The sequence below is a fragment of the Eleginops maclovinus genome, chromosome 6, assembly GCF_036324505.1.
Source record: "Eleginops maclovinus isolate JMC-PN-2008 ecotype Puerto Natales chromosome 6, JC_Emac_rtc_rv5, whole genome shotgun sequence".
In the NCBI taxonomy this organism is placed as follows: Eukaryota; Metazoa; Chordata; class Actinopteri; order Perciformes; family Eleginopidae; genus Eleginops; species Eleginops maclovinus.
In genome coordinates, this window is record NC_086354.1 from 10099524 (window position 1) to 10121712 (window position 22189).

The 22189-nt window shown below is 39.0% G+C and overlaps 1 protein-coding gene across 1 annotated transcript in view; it reads left to right on the top strand.

Moving 5' to 3' along the window:
* The window catches only part of brinp2 (bone morphogenetic protein/retinoic acid inducible neural-specific 2), a 176389-nt gene that overhangs the window by 149856 nt on the left and 4344 nt on the right, over window positions 1-22189 (top strand). The window contains exon 8 of the mRNA XM_063885029.1: window positions 20197-20419. Within this exon, the coding sequence (XP_063741099.1) occupies window positions 20197-20419 (223 nt within the window). The remainder of the gene's footprint in view (window positions 1-20196; window positions 20420-22189) is intronic.

Sequence of the window (22189 nt, forward strand, 5' to 3'; positions counted from 1 at the left end):
TTTATATCTCGGTAAAATCCCGGAAACAGTCCTACGTAAGGACAGGTACCTGTTGAAGATTCTTCTGGCAAGTGGTAGGAAAGCCATAACCAGAAGGTGGTTGCAACCAGATCCTCCAACATTGAACCAGTGGCATGGGATCATTCAAGAAATGTACTGTATGGAGAGACTTACCTTTGTTTTAAAACTTCAGTTGGAGAATTGTATGGAACGCTGGGAAAAATGGATCGTGTATGCACCTTGAATAGTGTGACATTTGGCTATGATGTAGGTGTATATATGTATGACTGTGTAAAAGAATATTTTGATTTTAACTGTATCACCCATGATGTCCCTCATGTCCCTTGTACACGTAAATAAATTAAAAGTAAAAAAAAAAAAAAGATGGCTTGTTTAGAAACCAATTGCCGAAGAATCAAATTAGATTTTACATCAGAGATACAGTATCTATCCAAGAGAGATGTTTCCCCCCAGATTATCCATTGAATGATTAGTACCAAGCATTACTAATTCCACATTTTCCAAAAGCTTATCACTGTCTCCTCTCCTGAATGAAAACACTTTTTTTAATGTATTTCTCTTTCCAATTTCTTTTACTTTCTTAAAGCATGGCGAAAAGAATATTGGAATGAACTTGAATTTTGTTGAGAGCTTTTTTTGCCGATGAAACTGACGGACAAGGAATGATTAATGATTCACTTGATAATTCAATCGGCAGAAAACGCTGCACTTCAACTTGACATCTCTTTATCAAACAGTCATTTACAGTATGATGACCATACGCTTCCATTAACTGCCGCTCTTAAAGATAATGAGATTTCGGTATCAATGTTATGACACTAAAAGGACAGCAAAGTGAGAAAAATGGTTTTCACCAATCTGATATATACTTTAAATATAGAAATACAGCAGGGGAAATTAAGAATTATGTAAGTAAGAAAATCGAATAGAATTATAAATTGCTTTACAGGATTAGAACACAAATACAGAGCCAAATATACCGCTTGCCAGACCAAGCATATAAACAGTGGGTGAATTGGTCAAACCAAATCGGGAATAAACACAAAAATGAGTTTTCCCAGTGGAACAGTAATCAGAATCTAAAGGCTTCAGAATGGGGACATCTATGTAAATTAAATCTCCCTAGTCCAAAAATGAGAGGAAAGCTATTTTCTACATTCTGTTGTGTTTACAGAACCATGGCTTGGGCTGCCTTTAACAGTTACTAAAATATGTTTTTCGTGTGACACTTTTGAAATGATATCTATTGGCAGTGTGAGTTGGAATGGATGTACTTTTATATGCACGACATACTAATTTAAAGTTACAAGGATGTTTTGACATGTATTAAAGGAGAGATGCAATTTGTTATATGGACACAATTAGCAATATGCTGTGGTATATATTAGTTTCATCAACATAAATATGTATTCCAAATAATGCAAACAACAACAACATGTGCTGATGTTCAAGACAAAATTAAAAGAGTGCCTTTGGCTGTTCTGGCATTTTTGACAGGCTGGACCATTTGCAACACTAAAAACTGTAAGCAATATAGTGTTTAAGCTCACTGCTATATCCATGTGTATACAGAGGAACCACCTGAGGCAATTTTCTAAAGATGGGCACTATGCAGAAAGTGTTTGAAGGAATAAATGCATTCAGTAAATAATATATAATGTATGATTGTAGTATACATACATGGAACATAAGAAAAAAGGATCAAAGTTATCCTCCCCCATTGAAATCTTGACATCTTTGGCCCTCAAGGCCTTGTGTTTTCTATCACAGAAAGGCTAAAGAGCGAACAGACCCAAGGAGCTAGCTGCTCAGCTATAATTGCTATTTTCAGGAAGAGTCCTTGTGCATCATTCTCAAACAAAAGGCCAGTTGCAACAAAACGTCTGTTGGAAGCTGAACAGATAACCCTAATGACCTAAGGCTAAACATCCACTAGACGTAGTCCTTGGTTTAAAGGCGGAAGTTATTATTATTTTTTCATAGAATTGATTTTCTACTGGAATATTATTTCAATACGATTTTTTTAATATTGATTAAATAATCTGACTCAGCAGTTTAGCATTTGGTACTAAAACCCCTTAATCTTGAACATTGCATTGGGTCTTCAATGTGTCTCACCTTTGCTCATGTTGATTCTACTTTAAGTCAGGAAAAACCTGAACTTTTGAATATTTTAGTTAAAAAACTTTAAAAACTTATCTGAGAATTGGATTAAGACTAATACATTTGAAAAGAGTTTGTGTATTACTGTGGGATGTATCAAGCAGAGTAGCCTATTTCTGGAGGTCGTTCCTCTCTGTACATTTACTTGACTTTAGTTTATTCAGTCATCATTAAAGCTATCGTAAACATTATTCTAAAAACATCATACTGGTCTCGGCCAAGCTATACTACAGATCACTTCCCTCAAATGCGTCAGTACACACATACAGGAACAACCACACACACATATTTCAACATTAATTTACCTCTAATGGACTTCATGAAGCCATCGGTGAAGGTCGCCCTCACCGCATCATGTTTTTATTCAGCTACTGAGTGGGTAGCGTCCTAAAAGATTAGAAGTCTGCCATTGCCAGGCTTTAAGTTGCCGGAGGTTCGTCTCAAGAAAACTGGCTGGATTACTGAAAGGGAAAAATAGAGATTAGTTAAAAGCTTTTTTTTACAAGTATATATTGAATGTTAACATAACTTAATTTAAAGGGGTTTTGGCAGTATAATGAAGACAGGCTTAATTATAAAAATGCCGTTTGTAAATCATCACCATCAAGGCAAAATGTAATGTTAGACACTTTTCCAAAAATTAAATCTCATTACCATTTTCTGTGTACCATTATTCTCTCTTGAAGATGAGCCCTTTCCATTTGTGTAAAAAAGCCACTCTCATGCAGTTGCTTCGCCATCTCTTTAAGCCTCTAAAATCCAGATGCTCTACCAGTTATGTGCCACAGCTAATGAGGCCGCAGCTAATTAGGCAAGTTTAAAAGTAGCATATTTGAGGGTCATAGAGGATGTAATTGCAGTATGTTTGTTCTTTTTATTTTATACCGTGTTGGTGTGCACATACACCTAATGAGATCTATTATTTGAAATTGCCATCAGTTCTTCTTTTAATTTGAGTGGGATCTTAGTCTGAAACTTAGCTAATGTGTAAAGTATAGCTTCTTGTTTCCTGTGACGATTTCCTGCTCACTTGTTTCGACACCTGTTGTTTCCTTTAACAATCCTTCAAACAGTGAGACATACTGGTCACTGCTGGCCAGTATTTTCTTTTGCCTAAGGGTGTTTACTTTACCATTATTTTCTTGTTGTGTATTTTAATCTCTTTTCATCTCTCTTATTTGATGTGTTTTCCTTGTATCTGACTCTTCGGGCCAGGGCTTGTATTGATCTGTATTTGATCCCTTGCATCTTCAGCTTTCTCAACTGCCAGCTAATAAAAAGTCAGTATTGCAACAACACAAATAAAGGCATTGAGGGAGAAAGTCTGAAGAGAAGAAGTACAGAAAGAGTGGGCAGCCATTTCATCTGTGTGTTGTGGTAGAAAAAGGATTATCTCCCAGATGACTTGACCACTGGCATTGGCTAACCAGCACAGATGTCTGTGGAGGAGGATTTGTTGGGAGGGGATGGAGAGAATGGAGAATTATATAAAAAGACACCTGCACACATTTATTATGGAATGACAAACAAAGATATGCTGTACTATTTATATTCAACAGAAACAAAACAACCTGAGGCCAAATGTAGGGGACACGAGCAAGAAAAGCCCCTATGAAATACAGCAGCTCATCATTTGTGCTCAATATTATCTTTCCCTTCCTAACTTATTCCACATTCAGGCATATAGAGCCACAAAATGATAAATAGGCAGTCGGCGGCAGTTCATCTCAGGACGTGACATCTTTGTCTGCAGGGCATAACCTGGTAGCCATTAATCCTTCAGCAAATGTTGGAGACAAAAAAGATGAGATGAAATGAGGGAGAAGAGTAAATCAAGGAAAAGAGAAAGAGATAGCATGAAAGTGGAGGAGAGGATATGAAAGCAGAATGTCCCAGATAAGATAGGGAAAGAGGCAGCTAAGGGGAGGGTTGGAATGGGAAGCAGTAGGGTAAATCAGAAAAGAATAGGGGAGAGGATGGTAGTGTAAATGATAAGACATTGGAGGATTTCCAATAAAATATAAATTTATATCAGCTTTAGGAAAGTGTGAGACAGAAGATGTTCAGATAGGAAGCTACAAGAGTCAAGTCCTGTCACAGAGCTATACTTTAAGGATTTATTTCAAAGTAAATGAAGCACCACGTTTTAAAAGCAGTCTGTAAGAGTTTCTTTTAACAGCAGGGGATAAAAGGAGATTCTGTGCTGTACTGTAGGACACACACTCACAGACACATGGATACACACACACACACACACACACACACACACACACACACACATGACACACACACACACACACACACACACACACACACACACACACACAGCTGCTATGTTTTTACTCTTCATCCCTAACCTCTACTCCTCTCCATGTCTTGAGGAAAAACTCCCCCTTTTCCATGAGATAGAGATAAGAGGAAACCAAGGAGGTGCAATCCTTTCCTCTGGGGGGTCTGTTTGGTGTAATGAACACTCTCTTATCGCTTCCCCCACCTCACTTCCTGGAGACGACCTACGTAAAGCATAACTAAGGCAGTGTTGTAGAGGTGCAATGGGGATGGATCCTTAACCAGGCAAGTCTCTCACTACACCTGAAAGCATGTACGGCTCACCCAGGCAGTCAGACAGAGATTTGAGCCTGTGAGAGTTTAGCATGCGGTGGGTAATTGGTACACTTTCACTTAGAAGGGCAAGACAGTAAACAGAGGTGACAAGGGATTCTAAGCTCCATTATTAATTTGTTGAAACAATATTTATCTAAAAGGATTATGAATAATATTTAACTGTTATATTTACTATATATTTAGTCTTAATTAATAAGCCATCTAAACCCATAAGTGAAGATTCAATAATGTGTGCCTTAAGCTTCACTAAATATTTATTTTAACAATTCATCAAACGTGTCTTATTCATTTTTAGCCCATTTTTAATTGTTTTCTGTCATAAAGCAAGCTGCCTAGCACCAAGCAACAGAAAAAGAAAGTTAGCCACTACTTAATTATCAAGCTATATTACCTGATACATTTTTGCAGGAGTTCGGTTAGTTTCGGGGTTGGGGTGGGGTTTGAGGTTCCGGGTTAGGAATAATTTGCACTGGTCTACCAATTTGTGTGTGTGTGTGTGTGTGTGTGTGTGTGTGTGTGTGTGTGTGTGTGTGTGTGTGTGTGTGTGTGTGTGTGTGTGTGTGTGTGTGTGTGTGTATGTGTATGTGTATGTGTATGTGTATGTGTATGTGTATGTGTATGTGTATGTGTATGTGTGTGTGTGTGTGTGTGTGTGTGTGTGTGTGTGCGTTGCACGAGTTCCACGAGTTCCTGAATATGTGATGGTGGTATTCCAACTGAGAGGATCCTCTGAATGTTGGCAAGTGTTTGGTTATGGTGTTGTTGATGGTGTGAGGGTCTGTTGAAGTGAGATGTTCATAAAAGGAAAAATAGACATCTGCATTGGGGAAGGTGGTGCGTGATTGCTTAGACACTGATGCAAATTGTTGCGTTTGGGGTTCTGGTTTTCTTTTCTGAGGCCAATTGAAAATATGACAAGGGTGATAGGATGGGGAGTCCTAGCTGATTTTGAGGATGTTTTTGAGTCTGGCTTCTGGGTAGCCGTGTAGTTGGAGGAAGGGGATGTTGTTGGCTAGGATGGGATTGATGTTGTCGTCGCTGATGATGGGGAAGGTCTTACATTACTACATTAGTATCGAGCTATATTACCGGATTAGGTTTAGGGTTTAGGTCAGGGCGATATGTATGTGTTACAACAAAACTGTGTATTGGAACAGGATCAATCATAAAAAACACAACTAGGCACATTAAGCGATATCCGAGAAAAACATAGAACTGGGTCTGTGTAAGTTGTCCAGGTCAGACACCATATGGTATTAAGTTTTCGAGACTGACTCTTGATTTAAAGTGGATAGACTTTGCATTCGAAATAGCTCAACTTTGAAAGATTTGTTTTAAATAATCAACATAGACAGGTCAATTTACTAAGATGAAACTCTGGCTGGCTGGGTTGCTGAATTTGTTTAAAAAAAAAACATTGTGTGTGTTGAACCTCTCCTTGTTGCTGTCATGTTTCTGTTTCTGTCTGCTAGCTTTTTCTGGCTGGACCGAGGCTTTTCTGGGTGCCAACCCAAACCTCTGGAGACTAAATTAGACCACACATACACAGCCAATCAAATGTCATTCCAGCTTGTGTGCATGTGTGTCTAACTTAGTGTAGCTGTTTTTTGCATCTCTGTATGTGTGTGTTTGTGTCTGCCAGTGTGTTAGTGTGGGTCGAAGCTGCAAAGGACCATGCAGACGGGCCTCAAAGTTAATGATAAGCTCATTAAAGAGCCTCTACGGCCAAAGATAGGGCCTTGTCTCTAGTCTACAGTCTACAGGATAATGTAATATTTTGCTCCCCGGTTGAATCAGCTAAAGGATCCGTGTTTCTTTTTAAAATGACTTGAAATGTGTTGCAAAAATTCTCCTCAAGAGAGCACTGTGTCGATACAAATACTGGCAAAAAATGACTGTTGCAAGGATCATTTTTCTACTCCACGGCTTTAACCACAGCACATTCTGCCTGTTGTTAATCTTTATAACAAATATTAGATGTATTGATAGTAAAGTAGAATATATTGGCGATCTTGCCGTTTGTAGTAAGAAATCTACATTCATTGTCTGTTCCATAATGAACCCGACCTATTATTATGACAGTGCCTCAGTCCCTCTGTGAGCTTTGATTTAATTAACGAAGCAGAAGATTAATCTATCTGTTTACATCAGACACTAACTCAGGCGGGTTAGTCAGTAGACAGGAGTCATGATGATGGGATGATCAGCCTTCATTTTCTGACTAGATAACATCAGGTATTTATAACCCCACATTACTTACCTCAGCAGTGACAGCTTATTGGTGAGAGATAATTGGGACCAAATTTGCTATTCATAAATTCACAATGGGGTCTTCATTGGGATTTTTAATTATTTCCCTCTCTGTAAAAAGTTTAGTGTAGAAGGAGGAAGGAAAGTCTATTTTAATTTTTCAGCACAAGTTTGCCAACCCTTGCCAAACCCCTTACAGGGATCTATTAATCAGCCAATCTCTCAAATCGCTCTCTCCTCCTCCCAACCCTCCAGTCCCCTCAGTGAACAAAGTAATTCCCTTTGCTTCGGTACAGAGTGCTCCGTGCAGTCTAAGCTTCTAGCAAACATCTCCCTCCTTTACTTTGCCCTGGGCCCTAAACATCTCAGAAGTCTTGCAGAAAAAGCTATAACACTACTCTACTGCTGCTCCTCCGAGAGAACAAAGATTAATAGCATACTGCGTGCTCTTCATTGAGGAGAAACGTTCTCATCTGTAATTGCTGAGACAATAGCCATAGGATACCCTCAGCATTAGTAATTTGATCAATAAATACAGGCTAAATGTAGCATCTGGGGATTTTATGTGCAAATCCAGGGTATCGAAACTCCCAATGCTGTATAAATGACCATTAAGGATAAAGAGGATTTATGTTACCAGGAGGATGATATCTACGTGTTCTTGCATGTTGTGTAAGTAGCCATAAAAGTATTTTAATCAGGCAAAATGTGAGTCTGCAATGATGTTTTTTATTACTTCGATGTCTTTGAATGTGGAAGGCTTGCTGGGTTTTAGAGAGAGAAAGGTTAATAAAAAAAATATCAAATACAAACTACAAAGTTAAAACGACAGACATTTTACCTTGTTCCTTTCAATATTGGAGTCATTTAAAAGCACAGCTTGTAAGAATCACAAGGTCAATGCTCCCAAGAATTGTTAAACAAAATGGCTTTTCTCAGGCTGAAAGAGGAAAAAAATCATATTATTCAGCTTGTTGAGTCAGTTCAGAAAGAAGGTACTTCAGTGATCCTTCAAACACAAATGGGAGAAAAAGAAACATCCTGTATGACTAACTACCTAAAGAACTTGACGCTGATAACAAAACAGCAACACTTAGAACACAATGTACAACTTTAAGTTGGTTTTAGTCTTTTGGTCCAGAAGTTGCACAAAGTAACAATTAAACTGCCGACATCTGAAAATAATGACACAAAGGCAGCATACGTTATTGTCAAAGGAGCTGCCTTAAGGTTGTATGTGAAGTGGAAAACAGGATTTGAGTCCTCAGACAAGCTAGCAGTTATGTGGGGTTAAACTATACACAAGAGAGATTTGAGCTGAATTCAGATTTTTATTTAGAACGTTCAAAGGGCTTCACATGGTGTGTGTGTGTGTGTGTGTGTGTGTGTGTGTGTGTGTGTGTGTGTGTGTGTGTGTGTGTGTGTGTGTGTGTGTGGGTGTGGGTGTGGGTGTGTGTGTGTGTGTGTGTGATCCCTACAGTATGAGTGTCTGCCATCAGTGTACGAGTGTTAAAGTCAACATGTAGTGTAAAAGCAATTAGTTGGATGACTAGAAATGCACTGTATTAAAGCAAGTTCATCCAAGTCCATTAGGAAATTACCATAGTAAAAAACACTAATGGCTTGTTTTAACCTGATGATGGCACTGAATTAAAGCCAGAGTTTGTGTGGTTCGCCATTGGGAAACATGAATATAAAATGGTATGGCAATCCAATTGTTGAGATGTTTCACTGAACCAAAAACATGAACCTTATGTTGGTGCTAGATGAATAATCAGGGGATTCATCAACTTGGGAGCCTGAATGTCCATTAAAAAAAAAGTGTGCCATTTAAGAAGTATAATGGGACCTGGCAAATTGACACTGCAGTCCCTAAAATCCTATCACCTTGTTGATTAAGATATCATTTACAAAGAAGAAAATCTAGAAAACATGTTTGTGTTTGTTGCTGTAGAAACACGAGACCAGCAATATACGTTGAATAATGTATGTTTACCTGAGCCGCATCCCTGTGACATTTCGGACACTACTCCAATGATTTTTCTGTTGCTTAAAAATATGGCATGTGGTAAATTGCTGTTTAAATCTAAGTATTTAACATGTGAAGTGGTTCAAACCTGAACAATCTCCATAATTGCTGGTCATTCTGCTTTACAAATAGCTTACTTATCCATTTGATGTCATAACCTTCAAACGTAAAAGAACTCAGCGGTAATTTAAAGGTGTAAAAAAATAAACAGAGTGCTCACTGCTATAACTTGGAATCGTTTGCAGCTTGAGCGGATGCACCATTAAAACCCATCTGTCTGCAGGCAAATGCAGCGTTGGCCCATCTGGGTTCCCTTTGCTATCTGAGACCTTGGGAGTATTCAAGGTTAATGCCCCCTTATTAGCCACAGCCATCAGACCCCGGAATGGCTTCTCCTTAATGTGTGAGGTCGGCATGTTAAGGAATGCCTTACATTGGTTAAGTAGGGGTTAGACATCATGTTTCTGTCCTCCATTTATCTTTTAATAATAATACTGTGGAGGCGGCTGCATGCTTTCCCACAGGCTGATGACATGAACCAAGGAAGAAATCCAGTTTACAGCTGAAGAGCAAGTTAGGACTGAATTCCTTTGGGTGAACAGAGCAAAGCATAATTGCAATTCACTGATGCACAATGCATGCTGTACAACATGGAAATTGATGACAACAGTTGTATGCCTGATTGAATACGGTTCATTGTTTGCTAAGGTGGGCAGATTGAAAACAGAAGTTAACCGTAAAGCCTATTAAATAGCAAACATCAACAAGCGACAGGCAAGTAAAATAGAAAATGAATTGATTAATACCAAGTACCATATATTCTCTCTGTGTAGTCATAAAATATAAGGTACACAGCTCAGGTAAAGAGAGTTAAATACCTGATTAAAGAAAGGCAGCCTCTGTTTAAAGCATACCAGGGCTGTGATTTATTGTTTGGCCAGTGTTGGTCAGACACTCAGTTGATAACTTGCCTTGGTTACGAGTAATGTAAGACAGGCGTTATAAGAGGAACAACAGTGCTTTGTCCATACAAACCATGAACAAATAAATTGCTCTTTTGTTTTTACCCAGGAAACAGATTGCGTTGTGTCGCTACTTTTAGAGTTTGCTTCAAAGATGTCAAACTAAAATGACATCTCTTACAAATGCCAGTGTTGTCTGCAATAACGCTGTGGCATTTAAGTAGCTTCAAAGATAAATGAAAACACATATGCAACATTTCAGATCCCTTCTTCCTGTGACACGCACACACACACACACACACATACACACACAAATCAGGGCGGCCTAACAGTCATTCCCCGTATCCTTCTCCCAAGTACCCTCAAATGTATTCACCACAGCAACACCCTATAGTTTGCAGGTAATAATACGCAGCAATTTCATATCTTCAGACAATACCTCAATCAAGGTTGACTGAAGTGAAGCAATGATGTATTTCCGTTCTTTTAGCAGCTGCTGTTAAAAATGTCCTTGAGCAACCTCCAGCTGCTCCACTGAAGCAGCTCCGCAACCCGACAGCTCCCAAATGTGTGTAACCATGCAAGTGTGAAGAAGAACATTGCTGAAAAAAGCATATGTGTTCTGTCAGCTCTCCTCAGATAAATAAAATAGAATAAATGAGTAAGAAGATTTTCCCTAAGGTGAAAGCCCCCTTCAGTGTTAGCCTACATCCATTATCCCTTTCTGATCTCTTGGCTGGAGTCAAGGAGGTAGCTCATCTTTAAACAGCTATGAACAGTGGCCTCCTAAGGTGTTTGTTTCAGATAGGGTCTGTTGAATTTGACCTAAAGGATAATACAGTTCGACTGTGAGGAGGAAGAGTAGTGATTTTATTCATGCAGAGAAGAAGAAGGCTACGGAGGTCCTGAGGCTTACTGTGTTGGGTTCCATTGAAAGGTAGTTTAGTTAAAGGAGTGGGCTGGCATTACTATAAATTGTGTTTGGTTTATTGTGTATTTTTATTGATAGAATGAATGTTTTCATATTTAGTTTGAGCCCTGGTGAACTAAGGTTGTATTCACTTTTAGTGTGACTTGATTATAAAAAAGCCCTTTGCATCTGGGAGGCTGCCAGGGTCTTACTGAACTCACAAACAAAAAAAACGTTACTCGACTTTAACTTCTAGCACAGTGCATTAAGTCTCTTAAAAAACTATAACTACATTCATTTACAGTATGTGATTTCAATTGTATTGCGTTAGTGTCCCTGCTATTTTTTAAAGTTCTCTATAGTCCTTTTTTCATTTCCAGCAGGGAAAGAAGCTGCATGGTTCACATATGTGGAACATGCATTCATGGTATAGGAGCTTAGTAAAAAAACAACAAGTTTTTGTACTACTCAATAAGTGGAATCCAAAAGGTCCCTGGTAAATTTGGAGTACAATAATCCTGAACTGTTCTTAACCTTACTATACACATTCGTATTAACTTTCTTATGCACTAGAAATATTTGAATAGCAGGATTTCGATTGTGGAAATAGCCTCACCGTCGATGTAGAAATGATTTATGTATTGTATATACAGGCTGTGTTTATATTGGTGTTCCTATTGAGCTTAATATTCAGTGTTATAGCCGTAGTGACATTTCACAGGGACAAGAATAAGAACACCTCTTAGTTCTGTTAGTCCTTGGAATAGTGTGTGTGTGTGTGTGTGTGTGTGTGTGTGTGTGTGTGTGTGTGTGTGTGTGTGTGTGTGTGTGTGTGTGTGTGTGTGTGTGTGTGTGTGTGTGTGTGTGTGTGTGTGTGTGTGTGTGTGTGTGTGTGTGTGTGTGTGTGTGTGTGTGAATGGTGATTTTGAATAACAGAAAATAGGCAACTTGCAATGTGTATAGTAATGGAATTCCTTTAACAAAGAGGAGACATACCCAGCCTGTTGGGGTATTCTGAAACCACAAAGACTTCACGCTGGCTGTTGTTAGCCCGTGTTTAACTTGTAAACGTCCTCTCCTAAACTATATTTATATTTCTCAGCGTCTCTGCCTTATACGTCAATACACTGCTCTGTATGCCCCCTCACCGACCTTAAACGAGAAAGCTAATGGTGCTTCTGGTTTAGATTGATCTTCTTCATGACTTGGTGGAGGCTGAAGGCACAACACTGAACCTTTTCTCTATGTTTCAATCACCCACAAGAGTCCAATAAGAGCACAACCTGATATTATCAATCTTTCCATTTGTTGTGTCTGTGCACATTTTGGCTTCCACGACAGAAATGATTCCCATTTCTCACTTAGGCAATGGGTTTGAGGAGGAACGCCAGGGGAAGTGTTTGAGTTGTTGAATTCAATACTGTCACATATGTTTGGATTTGTGAGTGTGATCACATGTCAGGCTCGCTGAGGCATGCTTCAGCTGGTGCCATGACAGTGCAAAGTAGGTTGTCTTTTGTGGGTTTGAGTTGCACAAAGTTACAATTTCCCAGCTTGGAAAGCCAGACCTCCCCTGCAGCAATGCCTGACATAGAGAGAATTGGGCTGTCATTTGGTCCATTTGTATTTCGCTGAAAGCTGGAGCTGGTGATTCGGGGAAAGAATCTGAATGAGAGCTGTTCATACATGGTGTCCTGTCAGCTTATCAATGGGTTTAAGGACAGCCACCAGCAAATATAGACCACTTTCACTACTCAGGTAGAGGAAGTGTTTCTTTAGTAAATGTAGTCCTAACATTTTTTTTTTCTGTAGCTTCTGTATGTTGCAATAACTTAATAAACCTGTAAAATAATTAAAACTTTGAAAATGTAATACTCAAACAACAGCCAGATATGGTTGTTTATCAGCAGGATAATGGAAAACCGAATGGTCCAATTATTATTCTACTTGTTGGAAGGGTGAGGCATAGTCCATGGAAGCACCCATTACATTTTGGAGTTGATTTGAAACAAATGACAAATTATTTTTCACTTGTATAAACATTGCGATATAGGGCATGGCCTTAGCAAAGTCTGTTGCTCCCAAAGTACCCTTCCAGTTTTATATGTACTCAGGTTTATGAAGTTACCTAGAAATGGGAAAAAAATGGATTCTCCATGCACATTCCAACAATATGGAGCAGATCCAGAACAGCAAACATCAAAGGGAGAACAGTCAGGAGCACACTGTAATTGGAAGCCTTAAATAGAGTGATGTTACGTTATATCCAGATTAAGCATACATGAATATACTGTATGCCTTTGTCCATTTAGACCGTTATTAAAATGTCCTACCATACTGTTTTTATTGCGCACAATAAAATAAACCAAATACCTAAAAAGGGATATGCAATGTATTACATTCATAAATACAACTATGAACATAAGTTAGTTTGTTATCTTTACTGCATATGTTGTTCGATGGAAATCCTGAACCTTTCCTCCCTCTGCTTTTCCTCCAACAACCTCTTTAAATGTTCTCAAGTAAATGCACTGACCACATTTTGCATTTGGAGCATGGCGTTCTAAAAATACAAGACTCAAATTGAGGTCAGCACTTGATCTATGACTGAATAAGAGTCAGTTAGGTCATATTCTGAGGCAAAACTTATGTAGAGGCTACAAAGTTTCTACTGCTAAAAATGAAATCCCAAACATGTTTTCCATGCATCAAAACCAAGTATAGCCATACGTGAAATTAGGGAACACAATTTATTTATTTTTTTTCACAATTGTATCATTCTCACATAATTTATTTCCTGTGTTTTTTGATTGCCACTGCACAGTATTTAAGAAACACTTTATGATGGCAGATGTATCTAATCTTTCACTATATATGAGTATATATGTCCTTTTTTTTTATTGCACATGATATTACACAGCTGTCTTCAAAAGCCTGCATGGATGCAGGTATTAATGCAACTTTAATTGTCCTGCAAATAATACAGTGTTCAGTGTTTCGCTGCTATGAATTCATAAGTTCAGCTTCAAGGACTCCTATTATGCTCTTTTATGGCATATATTATAGGTCTCAAATATATACAAAAAACATGTCTCTGATGTTTTTGGCGCAAAATACCAAACAGATCATTTATTTTAGCGTGTCTGCTATCCTTCTGTTTCAGCCCCATTTTCGAAAGTGCTGATTCTGTGACGGTCACTTTAAATTTGAGCTGAGCTGAAGCTGGCCACGCCCCTTTGGAGCGCTCGAGAAACTCCGCTAAACGCTGCCGTGATTAAACGCCATATTATGTTCCAAACCAACATCCAGCATTATTTCTGAAACACTTCTCAGTGTTTACCACTAGAACAAAGACATTATATGTATTATATACAACAACTCTAAGTCCCTCCTGCAGACATCCTGCACAGAGACACAGAGCTGCTGCAGAGGGGATTCAGCTCGCACCTCTATATTGCGGACGATAGGTTGAGACGTGTCACGTGGGCGGGACGTTGCCAGGAGTCCAGTGTAAAGCCAGCCCACATTTCCGATATGACGTCATATTGGCAGCAAATCTGGAACAGCTCGTTTGTTCCCCCGTTTTTAGAGATGTGGGTAAGGAGGAAAAGAGAGAGGGTTGTATTTTCTGACACTTTGTGAGTCTCCTTACACACCGGGGACACATATTTATATATAAAAGACAGCAAAAAGTGCATTTTGCATAATAGGGGACCTTTAGGTAGAGAACAAGCAAGGATCTTGTCCTCTGGAAGGATTTTCAAGTAATTATAGAAGATGTGTCTGTAGGGGATCATGGGCTAATCTGAAAACAAAAAGCGTACTTTATCAGAAAGCAAATGTAATTACACTGTATCATAATAGCCCACTTCTACCACATAGTTTTTGACAGGATTTATAGGGGCAAATGTTTAAAAATTCACCCACTGAGCATTTAGGCACTTTGCATAATATTAACACTTTTCAGCATGTACTGTATGTCTCTATAGGGTTCACAAGTACTCACACCCAAGCATTTCCTAACTTTTTTAACATTTAACTGATGACTTCTGCTGTCTCCAATTAGTGTTTTGATGCTAAATGTTTATTATCTTACATATATAGAATCTAAATTCTCACATTTGCACACAGGATTTATGTTCTATGTGTTTTTTCTAGCTGTTCTGTATTCTATGACATCAATCAATCCACTGAGCAATGACTGACTTCAAAAAGTACTTCTAGTCTAGTTTTTAATACAGCAGCTCCATAGAGATTTCCAAACATAATATCCTCCCTGCTAACTATTGTGTGAGCAGTGTCAGCGATTTATGATGGATGGTGCGTTTAATGTGCTACCGACACTTTGAAGTGATGAAGATAGCAGCTTACTCGACAGCTCTGGAACCTCTGTTTTCCGCTCCGTCTCTCCCAGCTGGTGCCACTGTAGAATAAAAGAGGCATAGCTCCGTTGTACTTGCCTGAAGACATCCCAACTCCAACCTTATTGTCTGTCATGTTTGCAGCTGAATTAAAGGCACAAAGGAAGAAAGATTATTATTGAAGTTGTTGTTGCAAAGATTCATGTGGGATTTAAAGAGATGATCTTCACTAAGATGTAACTGACAGACAGGGGCACTGCACAGAGGAAAAGGACTCTTGAAAGAAAGGACGCGTTTCAGGTAGCAGTGCTTATCACTACATATGACAGGCACTTGTAAACCCATCAATTTTAATTCTAGTTTTGACAGAAATACCAACAACCAGTGTATGCAAGGGTTAGAACTGATGTATGTACATGTTTAAAATGGAGTATTTTAATTATACACAGCAAAAACTAAACGTCAATACAAAAATGAAGCTGCAAAATGTAATTGTGTTAGAGTTATATGACGTCCATCCCTATAGTGCATTTTGAGGGGATTGATAGTTCATTAATGCATTTCTAATGATTCATGATCACACATGATGAGGATGCATTACATGAACAACCATAAACATTATAGATGTGACTCAGAATGAACTAATGTGTCTTATAATTATATTGACCACAAATAAGTACCAACACTTCATATTGAACTAAACTCAATATTTAATTCTTAGTATGACTGGTGCACAACAATATTCAGTCTACCCTTAATCAATTGTGAATTGCCCTCATAATGCATTATACATGTGCTTTTCATAGAAAGTTTTACCTTTAATTCAAACACATACACTATGCTTGCTGAATATATGAATGGATGATGATGCTGCAATATAATATGATTCGGTAATAAGAGACATAGGGTGTCGCTGTGGTGAATACATATAAGTATACAATAAGCAAGTATGTTCACTTAAAGATTAATATCATCCCTGCTAAGGAAGGAAAATGTAATTACAGAGAGACTATCTACCGAGAATTCTCTTCAGATGCCACATCTAATGCTATTTGAACGAGTCTCTATGGCAACGTTAGCTCATCTTGTCATTAGTGTGTTACCGGGGATTTTGCTGACAAGGGTTCTAAAAGCCGCCGACTCCACATAGGACAGAGGTTGCATATCTTCAAAACTCTGCCACGAGTCTCTCAACTTCTCCGGGTTCAAGCAGCAGAGCAGACCAACAGAAAGTTACCTTCTGTTGCTTCGGCCTGCGCGCATTCGTGTCTTTTTCTTTTCTTTTCTGCAGCTCTCAATCGCAATCTGTTCTGCAGCCCTCTTAACCAATAGTTAAGAGGCTCACTGAGTTACTATTCTACCCGCGCAAAGGTTTCTCTGGTGTCGGAATGCCTCGCGTAATGTAACAAGCAGTGACGTAATGTTACCGGTATCAAATATTATTTAGCCCTGTTGAACGGAGCTTGAGTTGAAAATCTAGCATGAGTTTAATTTCTAGCTCTTTTCCTAATTTTCAGCATGAACTGCCAGGTAGATAGATAGCTTTAATTAATGAGCTGCAATAAACTACATTTTAGCATGTAAAGCCATACTTTTGCGGTTATGTTGGTGAAAGTAACTCAAAGTAACGCAAAAGTAGTGTAACGCATTACAGTTCAGAGACAGTAATAATGTAATGTAACTTATTACTTTAAAAAGACAGTAATAAGGAATATGTACTGTATTACATTTTTGAAGTAACTTGACCAACACTGCAAGCATTTGCTTAAATACAAGACTTTTATTCTGAAAAGTATTCACTAATGTGTTTTTGAACATGTGAATGCTGGCTTATGTTGTAAGTGCTTTTAGTGGTTGCTAAGACTGTTCACAGCACTACATAAATGCAGTTAAAACACAACCAGTAGATGAGTAGGACCGACTGGCCCGACATTGTTATCTCCAGCTTGGTTCAAACCAAAATCAGTTTAGTTTTTTTGACTCCCCTCTCTACTTCACTGTAGCCCACTTAATGTTACTCAGACGTTTTAATATGTCCTTGTAGTGTGTTAAATGAACAGGCCTCAGCCAGCCAGTAACTTAGCTGTCGCCTCTGCCTCATGATGTCATGAATCACTAAGTCAGCCCGAAGATGGAGATTTCAGGGTTGTGCGGCCACCCATTATAAAAAAAACCCAGAACAAAACTGCCTCTTTATGTGATAGATTTTGAGAGAGCCAAATTGTCCATAAATTTGGCTCACGCAGTCATAAATGTCAGGAAAGGGAGGAAAACAGACAGACAAATTTCTCCAGCGTAATGGCAGTGCTAATGATTATTTCTGAGAGTGTGTGCGAGGAGAGAAAGCAGGAAATAATGCTCAGGGAGTGTTAAAGGCAGATAGAGAGCGCAATTTAAAAATGGAATAAGAAATAGGGGGAAGGTGGTAAGTGGATGTACATGAATGTGTATGCACCAGTGCCACTGCCTGTGAGTAAATTATTGATAGAGGGAGATCAAGACAGACGCGGGTCAGAGGGAAGGAGAGTTAGTTGAGGCATGTGGAGGCATTGATCTCAGCGGCTAATGGTCACAGTAAGACTAACTGCATGTCTCTGTACAGAAGGAAAAAGACGACCCTCCACACGGAAATCACATGGGATATTCTAATGAGCCAACCCTATTAATGCGAGCGTTTCCCAATAGGTTACCTTGAATCTTGACAGCCATATTTGAACAAAGTAGCTATGCTAGCAGGATGTGTCTATATTTACACAAATGATCAGTAATGGCTACAATCTGTTTTTTGACAGCTGATTACTTTGAACGGATTGAGCAACTTTTTAATGGCATTTCCTACAAACGTTTGAATCCCATTACATCACATAATATTCACCGTAGTGCAGCCGTTGATGTTTTTTGAAGATCAGTAGTGGTGAAACTAAACAAACACTAAAATAAAGAGCAATAAAGTTAAAGTTGCTACAGTAATTTATCCTCATGTGCGTATAGAGGGGCTACCCAAAGAGATAAGGGAGTAAGAGACGTAGAAACAGACAACTCCAGAGACAACGAGACAACCCGGACTCCCTAGTCCAGAAGACAAAGATCACAGTACGAAAAAGAGGCAGACAAACACAAAAAGAAGGATAGAGAGGGAGAGCATTGTGTCATTTGGGATAACTGAGAACTGTAATGGGCTTGAATCTCATCAGTTGAGCTCAGCTCAGGTCGGCTTGGCTGCAGATTTCCTTGCTGTCTCCCTGCCAACGACAGCACATGGGAATAAGATTCTCCAGCAGACCCAGAACAAGCCTAGAAGGTCTCACTTAGCTGGCTTTGGGAGAAAAGGAAATAATAGGTTCAGGTTTCCCAGAGGCTTCATACTGGCATAATATTTACCAGTGGTTCATAATGGAACTCCAATGATCGTAACACCGGAACACTCTTGGCAAACCCGGCACAGGGTACAAGCTGTGTCTTCTGCGCCAGTGTAATTCTCAGTGTAATTTACTCAAATGGTTCCCAATCCTTTTATGCTGGAGACTCTACACACTGACTTGTGAAATAGGAACCGTTGGATTTCATTGAACCCCTTTTTATCTGCTCATGCCCATGTGTTTAGTACAACAAAGTAGATTCTGTCAGGCTAAAGTAACCATCAGGGGGGAACTTGGCTGTTTCTAAAGTTTTAGAAGAGAACAATTTCGGAGCAGTATGAGGCCAGTGAAGCCAGCCACATTTTCCTAAATTACAGGTCTGGGCTATTTTATGTAAAACCCAGGGAATTTCATTTGTGATAAAAGCTTAAGCTTACATATGTGATATAAAAACTCTGGAATACACTGGATTTGAATACCAAAAAAATAACAATTGTCTTATTTGTTTTGTGTTTTTTTATCAAATACTTCTCTTTTTTTCTTGGAAAACTATGACATACAATATTTTCTCAGAATGGGTATAAAAATTAAACATTTATAACATCAAACAAACTCAGGGCAGGGGATACGAACAGACACTTACCACGCAGGTCTGATGATAGTGTGTACATTTTTAACATATTCTTTCACCAAAAAATGATGTGTTTTAACCTGTTGAGACCTGTCATTTCTAAAGCTCTGTGTTACATTTTGACCTTCACATTCTACTCAATATATTGCATTTTATGTTGATGTTATTGCCAGTATAACAACAACCAATTCAGATGCTTCAATGGTTTTGACAGACGGAAATGGCAGAATGGAGATAGTGAATTAGGTTTGTGGGGAATGGCAACTGAAATCATTTATTTGCATTAAACCTTGCTTTTTGTCTTGTTTGGTTTTGACACAAATTGCTGGGACAGCTGCAGAATTTGCTTTGAATTGCATCCATAACTGTTTTTCGGGCATTTGCACCACACAAAGAACCTCTCTCTATTTAACCACACGCTCTTATGGGTCTATTCAGCTTGGATTTTGTCTTTACTTGTTTGGGCTTTAGAAGAAAAAAATATGACTTTAATCATAATGCCCATCTGTACGTGACACCATACTGTCAATCGTCTCAATAAGTACCGTTTCAAAATGACAAGGATGCAAATAATGCCACTGTGAATACTTTGAGCCTCTAATGTTGAGGTGAATGTGTTTAACCGACGATTGTGGCACAGGTGTTTACTTCATATTGGCAATTCATTAGAACATAACAGCTTTTTTCGTATTGTAATGACACATGAAACTCCCTCTGCTACTCAACTATTATCTCTGCATGCCACTAGGGGTAAAGTAGACAGGGATGAATAGGTTTTCAGTGCTCAAAAGGGGTATTGTTAACATATAAATGGGTATAATGTTTAATTTTGTCCTATTTTCTCTTTCTCTTCCTTCCTTTTCTCCGATCCTGTCCCGCCTGCAGATGAATTCAAAGCCCTCCTGAAGCGCCTGCCCACTGACCGGTTTTTGAATGTGTCCATGATTGCCAAGTTCTGGGCGGCTGACTTGTCTCTGCAGAAGCGCTACGCCCAGCTGGAGTCCAGCTCTGCCCTGGTTCTGACTAAAGCCCAGAAGGTCGTCAGGAAGCTGTTCACCCTGAGCAAACGCTGCCCAAAACATCCCCGCATCAGTCTGCCCAGAGAAAGGTAACCCACAACAGAAAACCAACCAGATGAAGATTTTTTTTATAATTTGCTGCTTTGTGCTGATTCATTACAGCTGTAGGCTCTCTACCAGCCCACCTCAAGTGGAGCACACTGTGAAAATCAAGAGCAGTCTGTCTGGAAAGTGCTTAATGTAGCAAAAAACAAAAGGTTCTGCATACAGGAAGGTTGGAAACGTGCCAGCAGGGCAAACAATTGGTTATTTTAAGCTGATTCCCATCCACAACATCTATTTGTAGAATGCTGGCATTGGGATTTCAGATAAGGGCTGTCTCTGCTGTCAACAGATTGTACATTAGTAAATGTGTTCAACTGTTCAAAAATGTTGGGCACTGTGACAGAGTAGTAGCAACATCATGTAGATAGCTGTAGTCTGAATGCATCAACCTGAATGGTTCATCTGTTACTAACAACCCACAAAACTCCCTGATGGTAAGGCCCAGAAGCAACTCAATACTAAAGAAATTATAAACATTTTATACTCTATAGATACTGTTCTAGCAATAAGTGTAAATGTAGCCCAGTAAATAGGGGCTACATTTACAAAAAAAATCATAATCATGTCCTGCTCAAATCATATTCAGAAATCCAGTTAAGTTCCCATACCTTAGAGTGTCATTTTACCCAGAACCATGATGTTTTTCTACTAACCAAGTTTCTTTTGTGCCCTAACCTGACTAAACCTTAACTACAACACTGTCAAATGTATACAAGTTATATGTTTTCATCTGAATTTTGTAATAGTTGTAGAAGGTACAGACAGAATAGGTTGTTCTTCTGGAAGGGGCTTAAACAGAACACAATGCTATGTGCCATTGAAGGAAGCATGGACAAAACTTGCATACTACTTCCTACATTGGCTCTGAATGTATGTTGTCAAGTACATAATCATACAATATAGAAGTAATTACAAAGGATACTGGGCAATGTGTTTTATTGTTTCATTTGTGCAGGTGTTTGGAGATATACCTCACTGCATCTTGAACAGACAGAAAACAGAGCACCACTGTTGTTAAAACCATCTCCTAGCAATTTGACAGGCTAACTGACAACCTTTCCTGAGCAAACTCTGTAGCCATGGTTCACTTCTGAGCAAAATACCCATATAAGCTTCACTCTGCTGTCATTACATGGCTGTTATGTTGCCATACCAAAGGGAAAAATAAAGACAAGCTTGTGAAAAGCCAGTGTTAAGAGAGGTAAGGGAGGCTGGGTAAGATGGATGTGAATAGCCAGAGAGTGAAATAAAGGGATGGTGGAAGTAAAGAAAGGAAGGGGGTACCGGAAATGGAAGATAGACGTGATGGCAGGATTAAGACTTGTGTGGGAGAGATGAAGGGTATAGTTAACCTTGGCGAATGCCTTGATATGGTAAGGTCTGTAGTATTGTGGAATAGTGTAATCAAGTCCTCTATCAGACAGACAGCTCAGCACTTGTTTACAGAGGACTTTAACTTACCTGACAGTCCTTTGCTGCTACCCATCACACCATCCCCCTATCCTCGCCCTCTGCCTCACTTTCTGTCTGCAGTCACCTCTGTGTTGCCTTGCTCTGTCTCTCTGCCTCACCCCTGTCACTCAGAGTCTCAACTTAGTACCTACCAGCAACAACAAGTTATCAGAGGTCGCTCAGCTGCAAAAGCTCTTCTGCACAAATCCATTTGTTTTATCATCATTCATTTATGTCTATTTGCCTAGGCCTGAAGGAGAGGAATAGCTGGAGCATTTGGGCAATGTTGTGTGTGATTTCCT